Below are 12,592 nucleotides of genomic sequence, written 5' to 3'. Positions count from 1 at the left end.
TTTTGCACGATGTGGCAACGCCGCCTTAGTTGTCTGCACGTTTTTGAAAGCCGGCCAATCTGATTCCAAAACAAAGGAAATCCTTTAAAAATCCAGGATGTTTATGAACTCCAACCTTTTTGAACCGGGCAAATCGAAGCCGGAGCGGAACTTTATCCAATTGGCGGTGAAGCAGAACCAGCGCTTCGACGGCCGGCGCTCCAACGAGTGTCGCGATGTGGAGGTGGCCTTCGGCGAGGATTGGGGCACTGTGGCGGTGTCCCTTGGCGATACGAAGGTCCTGACCCACGTGTCCTGCGACCTGGGAGCACCGACCACATCCCGGCCCAACGAGGGCAAGCTCCAGCTGAACGTGAACCTCGGCGGCGTGGCTTTCTTAGACGAAGTGCAGACCACACATGAGCAGCGATCCCTCACCTTGAATTCCCTGCTCGAGAGGACCTTTCGCAGCTCCAGGTGCGTCGACCTGGAGTCCTTGTGCGTGGCTGCCGAGCAGCATGTTTGGTGCATTCGCGTGGACATCAATGTGCTCAATCACGACGGGAATCTTTATGGTAAATTCACTTGAGAGATATAATTGATATGATTATCAACTATTAACCACTTTGTTCTTTACAGATGCCAGCACCATAGCCACCTTGGCTGCGTTAATGCATTTCCGTCGACCAGATGTGACGTTTGCTGACGATGAGCTGCGTATTTATACGGAAAAGGAGCGGGAATTCATTCCCCTGCTATTCCTCCACTATCCCGTGAGTGTCACCTATTGCATTTACAAGAGCAGCAACCAGCCAATTGTGGATCCCACGCTGCTCGAGGAGAACGCCGCCGATTCGGTGATTGTACTGAGCTTCAATTCGTACCAAGAGTTGTGCACACTGAATGCCGGAGGCACTGCACCCACGAATGTCCGGACCATTATGCAATGTGCCCGCAATGCGGCGATTCGGGCCAAGGCCCTGGTAGATTTCATACGCAAAGCCCTGTCGCTGGACGAAGAGCGTCGGTTGCAGGGCAGTCGATTGATCCAGGGACTGGCGGCTCTCATCGGGGAAACGCCATACAAGCTGAGCTTTAGCAAGTTGATGGGCCAGCAAAAGCTGGAACTGCAGCCGTCGCTAAATGACAAAATGGAGGTAGATAACAAATCCATTTCAAAGCCGGAGGTCGAGGAGATGCAGGCAATGGTAGAGCCGTCCAAACCGGAGACAGGTGAGCTAAAGTTCTGGAGTGTGTGGGTCTATTTGAAAAAAAATGCCATATTCATGTCGGGCTTACCTAGTGATAGATACCCCCATGGACACCAGCAGTTGGCTGCCCCAGGATGAGGACTCCCAGGAACTGCCCATGCCCGCAGAGGCATCCACGTCGAAGGCAGGCAAGGGTAAACCAACTCAGAGCAAAAGCAAGGCCAACAAAAAAAAACTGGCGAAGAGACAAAGTACGTGGACAACCATTAATCATAAATTAAACCAGAATCCATTTGACAATGCCCTTAAACTCTTTCAGATCAAAGCGACTCGGAGGAGGAAGCCAAGCAAGTCATCTAGCCGATATGATAATCGTGTAGTTAAGTGAAAATGCTTTCTATTAAGTTTTATTTAGGCTTAAATGTATGGCTAAAATCAGTCTAGGCTTTAACAGAAATCGTGTAATGTGGAATTCCAATTGATGTTTGGAAACGATGTTCGTCTTAGTTAGGCTTAAACTAGAGCTCTAAATATATTTTCAACCCGCCTGGGCAAACGAGACTATTTTTATGCTTTAATATTGCAGATTAATTTCACTTACTCATTTACAGCGATAAATGTGTTGGCTAATGTACTTTTTTTTTATTGTAAACTAATTGTGCTTCGATTCATTAAAGGTTGATTGCTGTTCTGTTTATTGTTGTTTAGCCCTCCCCACTTAATTTGATTTATGTATAATACAAGCGCTTAAATGAACAACGTTCGCATCGCCATTTCTATTAAGCCTAAGAATACGAATACGAATTGCTATTTGATTCAGTGTTGTGTGCTTTCTGTTAACTCTCTTGTAAATTTACATAGTTTATTTAATGTAATGTGTGTATAAAGAGCTATTAACAACGGACCAAGGCTACAATAAGTTTTGTAAATTTTTTGCTTAAGATTAAGATTACTTTTTATCGCGCTAAACTATTTTTTTGGGAGCACCAGTTGCCATTTTCCTTACGTTTTTTTTTTTTCATTGCAGTTTTCTTTTACATATTGTTATTCTGGGGAGTTCGAGGAAAGGATTTTGGGCAGTGGTGGTGTAGGTTCGGGATTACAGATGAGAAGGAAATTTCGCTATCAGTATTTTCGGTTTTTCCTTGCACGGGTGAACAATGCCGACGTCCAGCAAATGCAGCAACAATGTGAGAAGTATTAATTGGCGGTTGGCCAGCGTTAGAAGGAGTAGACGTCGTCGACGTCCTCCTCCTCCCTCCGCCCGCCGACGCGCCTTCAGGTGGTGTCGTTGCCAAGGCCGTTCTTTTGGTCCAGCTTATTCGAGCCCATCTTCACCATGTAGACGAAGAACGTGATTATCTCCTTTTCCTTGATGGGTATTGTCTTGAAGTGCTTCATAATGGTCTAAGCGAAAGGGGATGAGACAGGAAAAACGTTTTAAATTATTATAATTTCATATGTTATCTCTAGATAAATGTATATAATATGAGAAAGGCTTTAAAGTTGCAAGCTTACAAGATTTACAATTGTTTGGCAAAAAACAAAGATCTTTTTAGATAAGCAAAGACTTTTTTTATATAATCTTATTTTTTTTGCACGCCAATAAATAAGTTTTTGTTTTAAACTTGGCAAACTCTATCGAATCAGACCAACACATTTTGTCATGGTTTTTTCTTGGAATCTGCTGACTTAACTCACTAAAAGTTATTTCTCTCAAACAAAAGAGAAACAAAATCGCATTAAATGGGTTTTACAGACTCCAACTGTTTTAATTTGGTGGAAAATTGCTTACGACATTTAACTTAGCAGTCGTACAAAAGATTTTTAAATTGATTACTCCACGTTTCCTCGGACTTTAATCTACTCAAATTTTTGCACTTATTAAATCAACTATAGGACAAGTAAAAACCTAGAAGGGGTTCGAATTGTATTCCCTGGGATTCTATTGACGCTAATTGGTATATTCAAGTGGCAAATTAATTGCAGAATTCTTAGTAGCTTAAGGGGTTATATACAGTTAAAAGGCCGCAATAGTTGCTACTGTATATAACCCCTTAATGGTAAGGAAATCCCAAAGATGTTGAGATAGAACTGCTTGATTGTGGTGTAAACTCACATCCGCCAGCTGTGCCCGCTTCATGCCCTGCCGCGTCTGGACCTTGAAGTGGCGCTTGTAGCGACGTAGCGTGCTCACGCCCAGCTGGTAGAGATCGGGGAACTCGTGCAGGTCCGTGTCCGTCTCGTTGCTGTCGTCCTCGCTGTCCTTGCGACGGCGCTTGGTCCGCACCGACTGGATGCGCTCCTTGTGGTGGTCGCAGATGTAGATATGCTGCGCCGCCGGATCGCTGCTGAGCTTGAGCCGCTTCTGGGCCACCGTCTTCTGGATGCGCTTGCTGTAGCTGGCGTAGCCGGCTTGGTTGCGACACCGCTCCATGTCGTCGATCAGGCAGCAGGTCTGGTCCGTGTGCCCGCGACTGTCCTCCTCGCCGGTGCTGAATCCGTTGTTCATACTGTTAGCAATCGCCTTCTTCAATCTTCCCAAGCGATTTTCTGCTCTTTGCTTTGCTGCCCAACTGATGCTCCTCTGTTTTACGCCGTTTCTCTGTTCTCCCTCTTTCTCTGCGCTTTGTGTTTGCGACGTTTTCGTTTTGGTGTGACCGTCGCTGGCCAGCGATCAAATACCGCCACTTTAGACCTCATATAGGTACATGCTGTGTGTGGTGGCTGCACTCGCTAAGCGTGCCTAGTGCCATCACTAGCTACCATTTTGGCCTTGCCCAACACTGGCCAGTCGGTCACATTTTGTTTTGAAACGAATTTTTGTAGAAATTATTTCCAAAATGCCACCGGGAACGCAAATTGCCAGCGATAGCGATATGGAAACCGTTCTGGAGGAGTTCAAGCAGCGCCACGAGCGTCGCAATAGCGGCGGTTCGGCCAAGTACACCTGCAGTGTGCCAAAATGCGATGCCACCTTCAAGCGACTGGACCAATTGGACCGCCATGAATATCATCATACGGGGATTGTAAGTTAAAGCATAAACTATTCAAATGAGGTGGCCCATAACCCATGATCCTTGCAGAAGAAGCACGCCTGTTCGTACGAGGGCTGCGACAAAACGTACTCCATAGTGACACACTTGAAGCGCCACCTGAGGAGCACCCACGAGCGACCGGAGGCGGCGGCCAAGAAAACAGTGAAATGTTCGCTCGCGGAATGCAGCAAGATGTTCATTTCGGTCAGCAATATGACGCGTCACATGCGCGAAACGCACGAGAGTCCACGCGTCTATCCGTGCTCGCATTGCAGCGCCAAGTTCTCGCAGAAACTCAAGCTGAAGCGGCACGAGATCAGGGAGCACACACAGGAGTATCCGTTTAGCTGTGCCAAGTGCTCGCGGGGATTCTACCAGGAGTGGCAGTGCCAGAGCCACGAGGCCAGCTGCAAGCAGTACGAGTGCCCCGGCTGCCCCCAGAAGTTCGAGAAGTGGTCACTGTACACAAAGCACTGTCGCGACACTTTGCACGGCCGGCAGCGCCACAAATGCGAGCGCTGCGAATGCGCCTATGACAAGCCCAGCGACCTGAAACGCCACATCGAGACCAAGCACAAGGAGGCGGAGGCGGAGAAGGAGAGCTCCTCAAGCTCCGCGTTCACCTGCACAGAGGAGGGTTGCGGCAAGAGCTACTCGTATCTGAGGAATCTCCGCCAGCACATGCTCACCGCCCATTCGGGCAGGCGTTTCGAGTGCCAGGCCGTGGACTGCGGACGCTGCTTTAGCAGTGCCCAGAACTTGTCCAAACATCTGCTCAGAGATCACAAGGATGGCAAGACCCAGAAGAAGACGGAGAAGAAGCAGCCGGAGGTCAAGGAACGGCTCAAGTCCAATCCCCGCAAGCGACGTCGCGATGCCGGGCGCAGTAAACATTCCCGCCTGTCCAAGCTCGTCTGCCTGCAACTGGACAAGGATGACGAGGAGGCGGTGCGCGAACGCCAGCCGTTGGCCCTGGAGAAGGTCACCCAATCGCTGAAAGAGGATCCCATCGAGGAGCTGCTGGCTCAGACCCTGCACGATGAAGAGGAAGTGGAGCAAGAGTAAGGCAAGCTTCATAATAAGGGAAAAGCGAAGGAAGGTTAAATCGAAATCAATGAGGGAAACACTGAAAAATAGAATAATAGAAAGGGGAAAAATGCTTATTATATCCAACCGAAATGAATCTTTCAGTCTGGATATATATGCATAGGATATCAAACACTTGCGGCCAAAAAAGAACTCAAGCTTTCATCTCTTGCGACCAGAATGTTTTTCTGTTTAAGTAAATGAAAACTCTTCAGGAAGTGAACTTTTTCACAGAAGCAATTGTTAAATAAATCTACAGCAAAACTTAAAAATTGCAAGAAAACAAATTAAGAGCCCTCCTTCCTTATTTCAATCTTAGTTCATGATTGTGTAGAAAAAACTTTCTTTTTTTCCGCCAGGAGCGGAAATGCTAATCTCCAAAATACTCTTCTAAATTGTAAGTTTTATAAGAATCCCATTCCCTGACTACCCTATTATTTATAAACCTACAAACATCTTAGAAAACCTAAAAGCTTTTTTTTTTTGGCAAACATAAATTGAAATTAAGGCTAAAATCCCAACTACCAGTTGCCAAATCTTAAAAACACATTAATTGAATATGTGTAATAATTTCCAATGATTAAAAAGCTAAGAAAGTTTAATTAGAAATACCAAAATTAATTAGTTTTTCTGTGTAGTAAGTAAACCTAAATGAATTTAAAGTTCTTTGCAAGACCTTGAAGTATTCAAGACAAAAATAAATTAATTACCCAATTATTATATATTTTCTTTTGTTTTTTTTTATTAAACAATCTTCTAAAAACAAAAAATGCCTAATATGTAGGGACGCGATGGCAGAGGAGGAGTGGAAAAGTGCGGATTGGTAATATGAAAGGCTACAGTGAGTTGATGACCTTCCGGCTGCGCATCTGCTCCAGCCAGTGCTCGTACTGCTGTTCCGGCGTCTGTGGCTCCTGGTAGTAGTGCTGTGGCGGCTCACCCTCCTCGAGTCTCACAAAATAGTGGCAGTGCTTGTACTCCACCTTGCCGAAACGCCCGCGGCCATGGCGCCTTACGCCCTTGAAGACGCGTCCCTTCCCCACAAAGGATTCCGCTGTAAGGTAAAGAAAAGACCACTTAGTTAATCACTTGAATAATAATCAAATTAAATGTGACTATAAGTAGTAAGTAAGTGTTATAGATTTAGTTCAACTTTGCAGTTTCATCGTGTTTTCTTCTAGCAGTTTTTTTTTTTAAGTTAATATTTCTTAGATAACTTGAATTTCAGAGAATATTGTATATTGCCCACATGCAAAAATGTTACTTATGGAATTCTTAGATTTTTTTTTTCAAATTAATCAAGCTTTGAAGAGTATTCTATAGAATAATTAAAGCTTCAGCTTATTTTCTGCTACCTCAAAGCAAAGCAAGCTCTTTAAAGCAAAAAAGCAACTTAAACTTCATAAATAATAATACAATCTTTAAGGTAAACAAAAAAATTGTTAAAATTCAATGACAGAGGATTAAAGTAACACAAATCATTTAGCAGGATAAAGCTCAACTAATAGATGTTTAGAAAATCTGCAATTGCAGAGCCAGTTTTGTAACAATTCCTTTCCCTTTGCTGAGAATCTTTAGTTTTTAGCTGCAACTGAGCTTCTAGATGTCCCACTCTCACCTATCCACAGATTGCTCTTGTACTCCACATTGTGCCGCTCCACGGCCATTTGCTGGGCCTCCAGAATGGTCTCCTTGACATCGGTGGCTCCCTTTTTGAGCACAAAGTTCAGTTGCTTCAGTGCCTCGTCGACGGACATGCCGCGAACGAAGGCGGCGATGTACCACATCTTGTCCGGACTGTATTTGATATTGTTGCGCATATGGCAGACGTACTGAAAGGGCATTTCGTAGATTAGTATAGTTGCATAGCAAGGCGGATAGGCGATTTCCTTACCGCCTTCCGGGGCTCCTCGTCCGTTTCCTGCGGCGGATGGACCGTCTTGTTGTACTGCAGCCATTTCTGGGGTCCGTAGTTGTACTTGTTCCATTTGGCACACAGAAATCCGGATCCGGCCGAAGCTGCCGTGTGCAGGGATTTCACTTGGAAGGCAGGTGGCGAATGTGTGTGGCTCAGCATGGCGCTTGGGGATTCACCCGTTTTTAGGAGCACTGCTCCCGGCGGCGCCTGCAAACGCAGTTGGGCCATCTGCCGGACCACCTTGTGCATCATTTTGGCTGGCTAAGTCGGTGATTTCCTCACAAGAAACCAGACAATTTAATCGGAAAACGCAGACTTATTTTCGGTCGCGTAATCTGCCAGTGTGACCAGGTCAAGTGTCTAAACAACCTACCTAAAAAACGGCACAAATACTGTTGATCTGCCGGCGGTCTGGTAACGCCTGTTTGGGATGAAAGTCTGGCAGCGCTTCACAATACTGTTAATAGAATTTTTTTATTTTTAATTTTATTAACAATCAAACACACAATACTTTTATCAATACTGTTAATAGCATTTTTTTTATTTTTAATTTTCTTAACAATCAATTCGTTATATTTATTTGAAAAAATTCAGTTTGTATTTTTCGCGCTTACTTTTAAATCCGCAAGCGGTCCGGCATCGCTGGCGGACGTGTATTTTTGAAATACACAACTGCCCAACACTCGGCGGCAAAAGTATCTGCTGGATTGGATTGCGGCAATCTAGTGGATGCATTCGGTCGCGTGAAACGAAACTTGGCTGATGTGAGTGCGGAGCGCTCCCGATCGAAACGGATATTTAAACGGGCGCCGGATTCGATTTCAATTTAAAATCTAAATCCATTCGCGTATGCAAACTCAATCGATGGTAATTGAAAAGCAAAACATAGCTATTTGTGTGCAAATATCTGTGGAATTTGGAGGGCTCAGTGTTTGTTTTTATTAGTTTGCATGACATTTAGCTCTGCCTCGGATTGCCGGCAAAGTGCTTGAATAGTCGGTTTACAATAGAAAACGAGATCTAGCGATTGCGAATTTAAACCATCTGGATAAATGAGCGAACTTTATTTTCGTGTAGTGTTCTAGTTTCGATGGAGAATGAATTATATGTGGGCAAGAGCACAACAGTTTTCAAATCTTTTTCAAAAATAGTTGTTATAAATAAAAAAATATGAATGATTGCAATATCAAAATTAAAAAGTATAAAAGAAAAACTTTTCAAAATACACGTAACATATAAAAAGTTTTGAAAATATACTTTTATATTTTTCTTGAAGATTTCTTAATTCTTAAGTTTTCTGATGTTTTTTAAAATCTGATTAAGATCCAAAATAAGCTTTTTTTCTCTGATCATTCATGCGTATTTGCCAACCGAAATGACACTTAAAATGTTCGAAACATTTGCTAACGGAAATTACAAACTTCCCACACGAAACACTCACCTTTAAACATATTTTTTGAGTGGGATGCTCGCACATAAGATAATGAATAAATAAACTTATGCTATCAGTTCGGTTGTTAGAGAGCGTTGAGGTTGTTTTCCGCTCTCCTGAGTCTCCATAGTCGCCATTGAGTAGGCGATCTGGCGCCCATGTATCTATGGCTGCTCTAAGATGTATCTTACAGATATTTTGCGCCATTAGTTCGCTCTCCCTAGTCGTGGTTTAAGTCTCGCTGCGTTCGCTGCCGAGGTAGAGCAACCAACAAAAAAAAACAAAAAATAATAATACAAAACTAAAAGTGAACTACACTAATTGCCAACAAAAAAAAAAAAAAGAGATAATGAAAACGCAACACGCGACGCGCTGAAATTTGTTTTTGACATTTTTTTTCAAGTGATGAAGCACCAGTGAAAAGTGCATTCACAAAATAAATACATATATATAAGAAAAACGCAAATAGCAAAAATCAATAAGGCCAAACAACCGTACTGACGTCTCAGCTGTTTTGCCCCCGTTTTTGTGCAGTGTATACAAAGATCTGTACATGCAGGTCTATATATACATGTGTATATATACCTAGATATAGACGGACTCTGCTGGGCGTAGCACACACAGCATCCAACTTTTTAGATTTATTTTTAGATAAATGATCGGGTGTGTGTTATTTTTCACTAATTTGATGTGCTTTTTCGTATTCATATCTTAGCCATCTGGGCAAGATTGTACGGCAATTCCAGCAAATACTGCAACTAAATACCTTAAATTAATGAACATGAAATCGAAAAGTTTTCAAAAGTTACTCTCAAACATTTTCGAAATACAAATCTTAATTAATATAGTTTAAAATATAGAAATGGCTAATATATTGAGAAACTTTTCAATCGATTTGTAAAACAGTCAGTTACTCCTAAATTTCGCATTTGAATGCAAATTACTTGGGAAGTTTTTATGCAAATTCACTTACAACTTTCAGTTTAAAAATGAGTTTGCCTTACAACGAATACAAATTGCTTGTCTACATTTTGTGGGCCACAGTATTAACTGACTTATTTATATTGGCACTGTCACCAGTCATTGTGAATGCGCGTTGCATGTGCATGATCAATTTGTTGATCATTGAAAAATTGCTTGTTCCTATGGTATATACACCATATGGTGTGTTCTACAGCATTTTGTTTTTTTTTTTTTTGTAATTATAAGCCTATGAATGGCAGCCGCCCATCAATGAACTCCAGTCGCCCACACTCGGCGGAAAAACTAGCCATTATGTATGGTGGAAAATGTGTCAAATGTCACCTGCACACCGCCTTCAACTTGTTTATCTTTTTTTTTTTTTTTTTTTGCCAGAGAAACTTAAGTTTACAACAGAAATATCACCTTGAAATGGTTTGAATTTCTCGATTTAAGCGTTTATTTTCCATCTTCTTTAAAAGTAAGATACAAAAAAGTGTTCCAAATAAATTTCATTTGTGTGGGAAGGGCTAACTTGACTTAACCTGGCTAAAAGTCTGCTGTCTTTGGCGTTATTTTGTTATTTCGGGCAACCTGTTTGACGGCCCATTACGTCACCATGCGATGCTGTTAGCAGAACGCGCCAAATCTCAGCACACAGCACACAACGCAAACAAGAGACCGTCAAAAATATGTAGAAACAACCAATCAGATTTTAAATGTAACCATAGTAAATAATCGAAAGAACTGATACCCTAGTATTTTGCCCAAATGGAAAGAAGAAAAACTTTTGGGGATTTGATATCAATGGAAAATAAGTGAAAAGTGAAAACTTCTAAAACCTAATGTGCATTGAAGGAAAACAAATACTACACAATAAATTAACATTGCAACAAAAATAAATGTCAATAAATCAATCAACAAAATCAAACAAAACTGTTACAATTGATAGAAATGAAAAAAATTTGTATTTATGGTTGACATAATAAATAAATAAATTTGCAAAACAAAATCGAAATAGAGTTTATTGAATTATTGGCATTGAAAAGCAACGAATGATGTGAAATGAAACTGAACCGAGTAATAAAGACCGATTTGGAATACCCCTAATTGCCTCGACATCCGACCAGCTCTAACCACCCCGCCCACCTCGCGATTTCCAAGGCCAATAGATCTTTATGTTGGAGAAATAGAGATGGAGATAGAGATAGAGACAGAGATATGGAGACACTGCGGCACTCACTATCTGCTGAGTTGAAGAATATAGTTTCTTGCTTTTAACTTTTGTGTTTTATGCTGCTATTTTTTTTTTGGTTTAGGTTTTGTTTTTGGTTTTGGAATCTCAAACATTTCGGCCAAGGTCGAGTTTATATAATAAATAAAGCCGCGCGTGTGTGCGTCTCTTTTGACCATATGTTTATAATAATTCTCGATCTCGATCTCGATCGACAGCTGTGAAGATGCAAGCGTAAAAGTGTTAAGTTCTTGATGCAAACCCAACGAAACCCAATCGAAAGAAAATAAAAAAATCAAAACAAAGAACTCACCGAAAGAAAGTCTCGTTCATTATGAGTGGAAGAGAATATCTCCACCATTGGCTGGGTCAGTCCCTGATGGCGATCCTGATCCTCATGCTGATCGCCGTGTCCACCGATGGCTACAACATCGATCTGCCCAGTTATGTCCGCTTCCGGCAGTCCACCAACTCCATGTTTGGCTTCAGCATTGCGATGCACAAGGCTCGCAGTAACTTTTATAGCAATCAAAACAAGTAAGTAGTGAAAAATTAATCTTAATTTTGTTATTATTATTTAGGCATTTAAAAATGAATATCCCATTTAAATATTACACAAGATCCTATAATATATTGTTGTGTATTTGGAAGTGCCTTGTCTAGAGCGAACAAATCTTACATATTAAATTATTTATTAGAAGCCATTAAGAATACTAAGAAATTGTTGGAAGATTTAAGAATCAACAAAAAATAAACTTTCGCAAAAGCTTAAATAAATTGACAAGTTGTAAGCCTCATAACATACTAGATATACAACATTAATTCTATTTGGAGAGATTTATGGTAAATTGCCTTTTTTCCTAGTAACACTAGTTGTACTTGTTTCTTAAATCACATTATTAAGTACAACTTTTGAATAGGGTCATTTATTTCGCTTTATCTTTAAACGACCCACTTGACATTTTCCACAATGGTTTTCTTTACCATACGTTATCTTCATTTGGAAACATTTCTTCGTCTCATTTAAGATAAGTTAATCAAATGAGATTTAAGCACGCTATATTTATTATGCAGCCTAAATGCGCATTATCTGAAAAGAGCCCATTTATCCGGAAATACTGCTTTCGGGTGCATTCTACTTTTCACTTTCTTTCAACTATTTGTAGTCGAACGGATGCTGTTGCTTCTAATTGTTTTTTATTTTTTTTCTTTTTGAAGGAAACATAATGAAAATATATATGAAGTAGTTTTTTAAAAAATGTTTTTAAACACATTTTTGTTTTGTAAAATTAAAGAACACATAAAATCTTAAGATTATACTACCAACATGAATGTCTTATCAATAGAAAACTTCTAGATACCATTTGGCAAGAATCTGGTAACTTCACTAGCCCCCATAATTCCATAAAACCGCGTTGAGAGACCACTTGCCTAGTGCATTTTGTTTGTGGAGATAATCCAGTGACATGTTAATCTGTGAGTAGATTCCGCCTATCTGCTCCCAGCACGCAACCATCACTTTCCCTATCTTGAGGAGCGTGTAAATATGCATTCAGAATGCTAAACGCCCATTAATTTCAATCGCCACAAGACAGCGTTGCCGACGCCGAGATTCCTTGATAAATTTACGAGAGAATGGCGCAGATAGTGTCCCATTGCACTGGAGCCATCTAAATCTATCAGGGGGCACTTTTGACTTTGGCTTTTGAGGCGGAAAGTTTATTGGGCCTCCTC

General features: G+C 41.4%; 5 protein-coding genes across 9 annotated transcripts in view; 3 read left to right on the top strand and 2 right to left on the bottom strand.

Moving 5' to 3' along the window:
• The first annotated feature begins 3 nt into the window (after positions 1-3).
• On the top strand, positions 4-1,751 carry LOC108150021 (exosome complex component RRP45). 2 transcript variants are annotated; one of them, XM_017277980.2, is made up of 4 exons: positions 4-554; positions 619-1,212; positions 1,289-1,441; positions 1,510-1,751. In XM_017277980.2, exons 1-4 carry the CDS (start codon positions 98-100, stop codon positions 1,548-1,550), a joined length of 1,245 nt encoding a protein of 414 aa, XP_017133469.1. In that variant the 5' UTR covers positions 4-97; the 3' UTR covers positions 1,551-1,751. The 2 variants fall into 2 exon arrangements, with proteins under 2 accessions (XP_017133469.1, XP_017133468.1); XM_017277979.2 differs by having other exon boundaries at positions 5-554; positions 1,283-1,441.
• Positions 1,752-2,031: 280 nt separating this feature from the next.
• On the bottom strand, positions 2,032-3,839 carry LOC108150022 (histone deacetylase complex subunit SAP30 homolog). The gene is made up of 2 exons (XM_017277981.2): positions 3,310-3,839; positions 2,032-2,597 (listed from the first exon to the last, which is right to left on the bottom strand). Exons 1-2 carry the CDS (start codon positions 3,700-3,702, stop codon positions 2,469-2,471), a joined length of 522 nt encoding a protein of 173 aa, XP_017133470.1. The 5' UTR covers positions 3,703-3,839; the 3' UTR covers positions 2,032-2,468.
• A 110-nt stretch (positions 3,840-3,949) lies between these two features.
• Positions 3,950-6,164, top strand: LOC108149981 (zinc finger protein 84). Of its 2 annotated transcripts, XM_041710700.1 has the most exons (3): positions 3,950-4,219; positions 4,277-5,289; positions 6,099-6,164. In XM_041710700.1, the coding sequence occupies exons 1-3, from the start codon at positions 4,034-4,036 to the stop codon at positions 6,139-6,141; spliced, it is 1,242 nt and encodes a 413-aa protein (XP_041566634.1). In that variant the 5' UTR covers positions 3,950-4,033; the 3' UTR covers positions 6,142-6,164. The 2 variants fall into 2 exon arrangements, with proteins under 2 accessions (XP_041566634.1, XP_017133392.1); XM_017277903.2 differs by lacking the exon at positions 6,099-6,164 and having other exon boundaries at positions 3,951-4,219; positions 4,277-6,029.
• Positions 6,037-7,604, bottom strand: LOC108149982 (39S ribosomal protein L22, mitochondrial). The gene is made up of 3 exons (XM_017277905.2): positions 7,209-7,604; positions 6,933-7,146; positions 6,037-6,368 (listed from the first exon to the last, which is right to left on the bottom strand). Exons 1-3 carry the CDS (start codon positions 7,482-7,484, stop codon positions 6,151-6,153), a joined length of 708 nt encoding a protein of 235 aa, XP_017133394.1. The 5' UTR covers positions 7,485-7,604; the 3' UTR covers positions 6,037-6,150.
• A 346-nt stretch (positions 7,605-7,950) lies between these two features.
• The window catches only part of LOC108149983 (integrin alpha-PS2), a 35,349-nt gene continuing 30,707 nt past the window's right edge, over positions 7,951-12,592 (top strand). For 2 of the 3 annotated variants that reach the window (XM_041710699.1, XM_017277907.2), the window contains exons 1-2: positions 7,951-8,099; positions 11,077-11,395. In XM_041710699.1, the coding sequence (XP_041566633.1) occupies positions 11,193-11,395 (203 nt within the window). In that variant the 5' untranslated portion in view covers positions 7,951-8,099; positions 11,077-11,192. Of the gene's footprint in view, positions 8,100-8,819; positions 8,923-11,076; positions 11,396-12,592 lie in introns of those variants that run through there. The other variant, XM_017277906.2, reaches the window with a different exon arrangement.

The sequence above is a fragment of the Drosophila elegans genome, unplaced genomic scaffold, assembly GCF_018152505.1.
Source record: "Drosophila elegans isolate 14027-0461.03 unplaced genomic scaffold, ASM1815250v1 contig_149, whole genome shotgun sequence".
Classification (NCBI taxonomy): Eukaryota; Metazoa; Arthropoda; class Insecta; order Diptera; family Drosophilidae; genus Drosophila; species Drosophila elegans.
Note: the sequence above shows the minus strand (reverse complement) of the source record. Positions and strands in the feature narration are given on the sequence as shown.

Coding starts and splice junctions, on each gene's coding strand:
- LOC108150021 (XM_017277979.2), top strand. CDS start 98: ATGTTTATGAACTCCAACCTTTTTGAACCGGGCAAATCGAAGCCGGAG. Junction 1,213..1,282: donor GCCGTCCAAACCGGAGACAG/GTGAGCTAAAGT, acceptor GGGCTTACCTAG/TGATAGATACCCCCATGGAC. Junction 1,442..1,509: donor AAAACTGGCGAAGAGACAAA/GTACGTGGACAA, acceptor AAACTCTTTCAG/ATCAAAGCGACTCGGAGGAG.
- LOC108150022 (XM_017277981.2), bottom strand. CDS start 3,702: ATGAACAACGGATTCAGCACCGGCGAGGAGGACAGTCGCGGGCACACG. Junction 2,598..3,309: donor AGCGGGCACAGCTGGCGGAT/GTGAGTTTACAC, acceptor CCTTTCGCTTAG/ACCATTATGAAGCACTTCAA.
- LOC108149981 (XM_041710700.1), top strand. CDS start 4,034: ATGCCACCGGGAACGCAAATTGCCAGCGATAGCGATATGGAAACCGTT. Junction 4,220..4,276: donor AATATCATCATACGGGGATT/GTAAGTTAAAGC, acceptor TGATCCTTGCAG/AAGAAGCACGCCTGTTCGTA. Junction 5,290..6,098: donor GAAGAGGAAGTGGAGCAAGA/GTAAGGCAAGCT, acceptor CCTAATATGTAG/GGACGCGATGGCAGAGGAGG.
- LOC108149982 (XM_017277905.2), bottom strand. CDS start 7,484: ATGATGCACAAGGTGGTCCGGCAGATGGCCCAACTGCGTTTGCAGGCG. Junction 7,147..7,208: donor ACGAGGAGCCCCGGAAGGCG/GTAAGGAAATCG, acceptor ATGCCCTTTCAG/TACGTCTGCCATATGCGCAA. Junction 6,369..6,932: donor CAAGAGCAATCTGTGGATAG/GTGAGAGTGGGA, acceptor TTTACCTTACAG/CGGAATCCTTTGTGGGGAAG.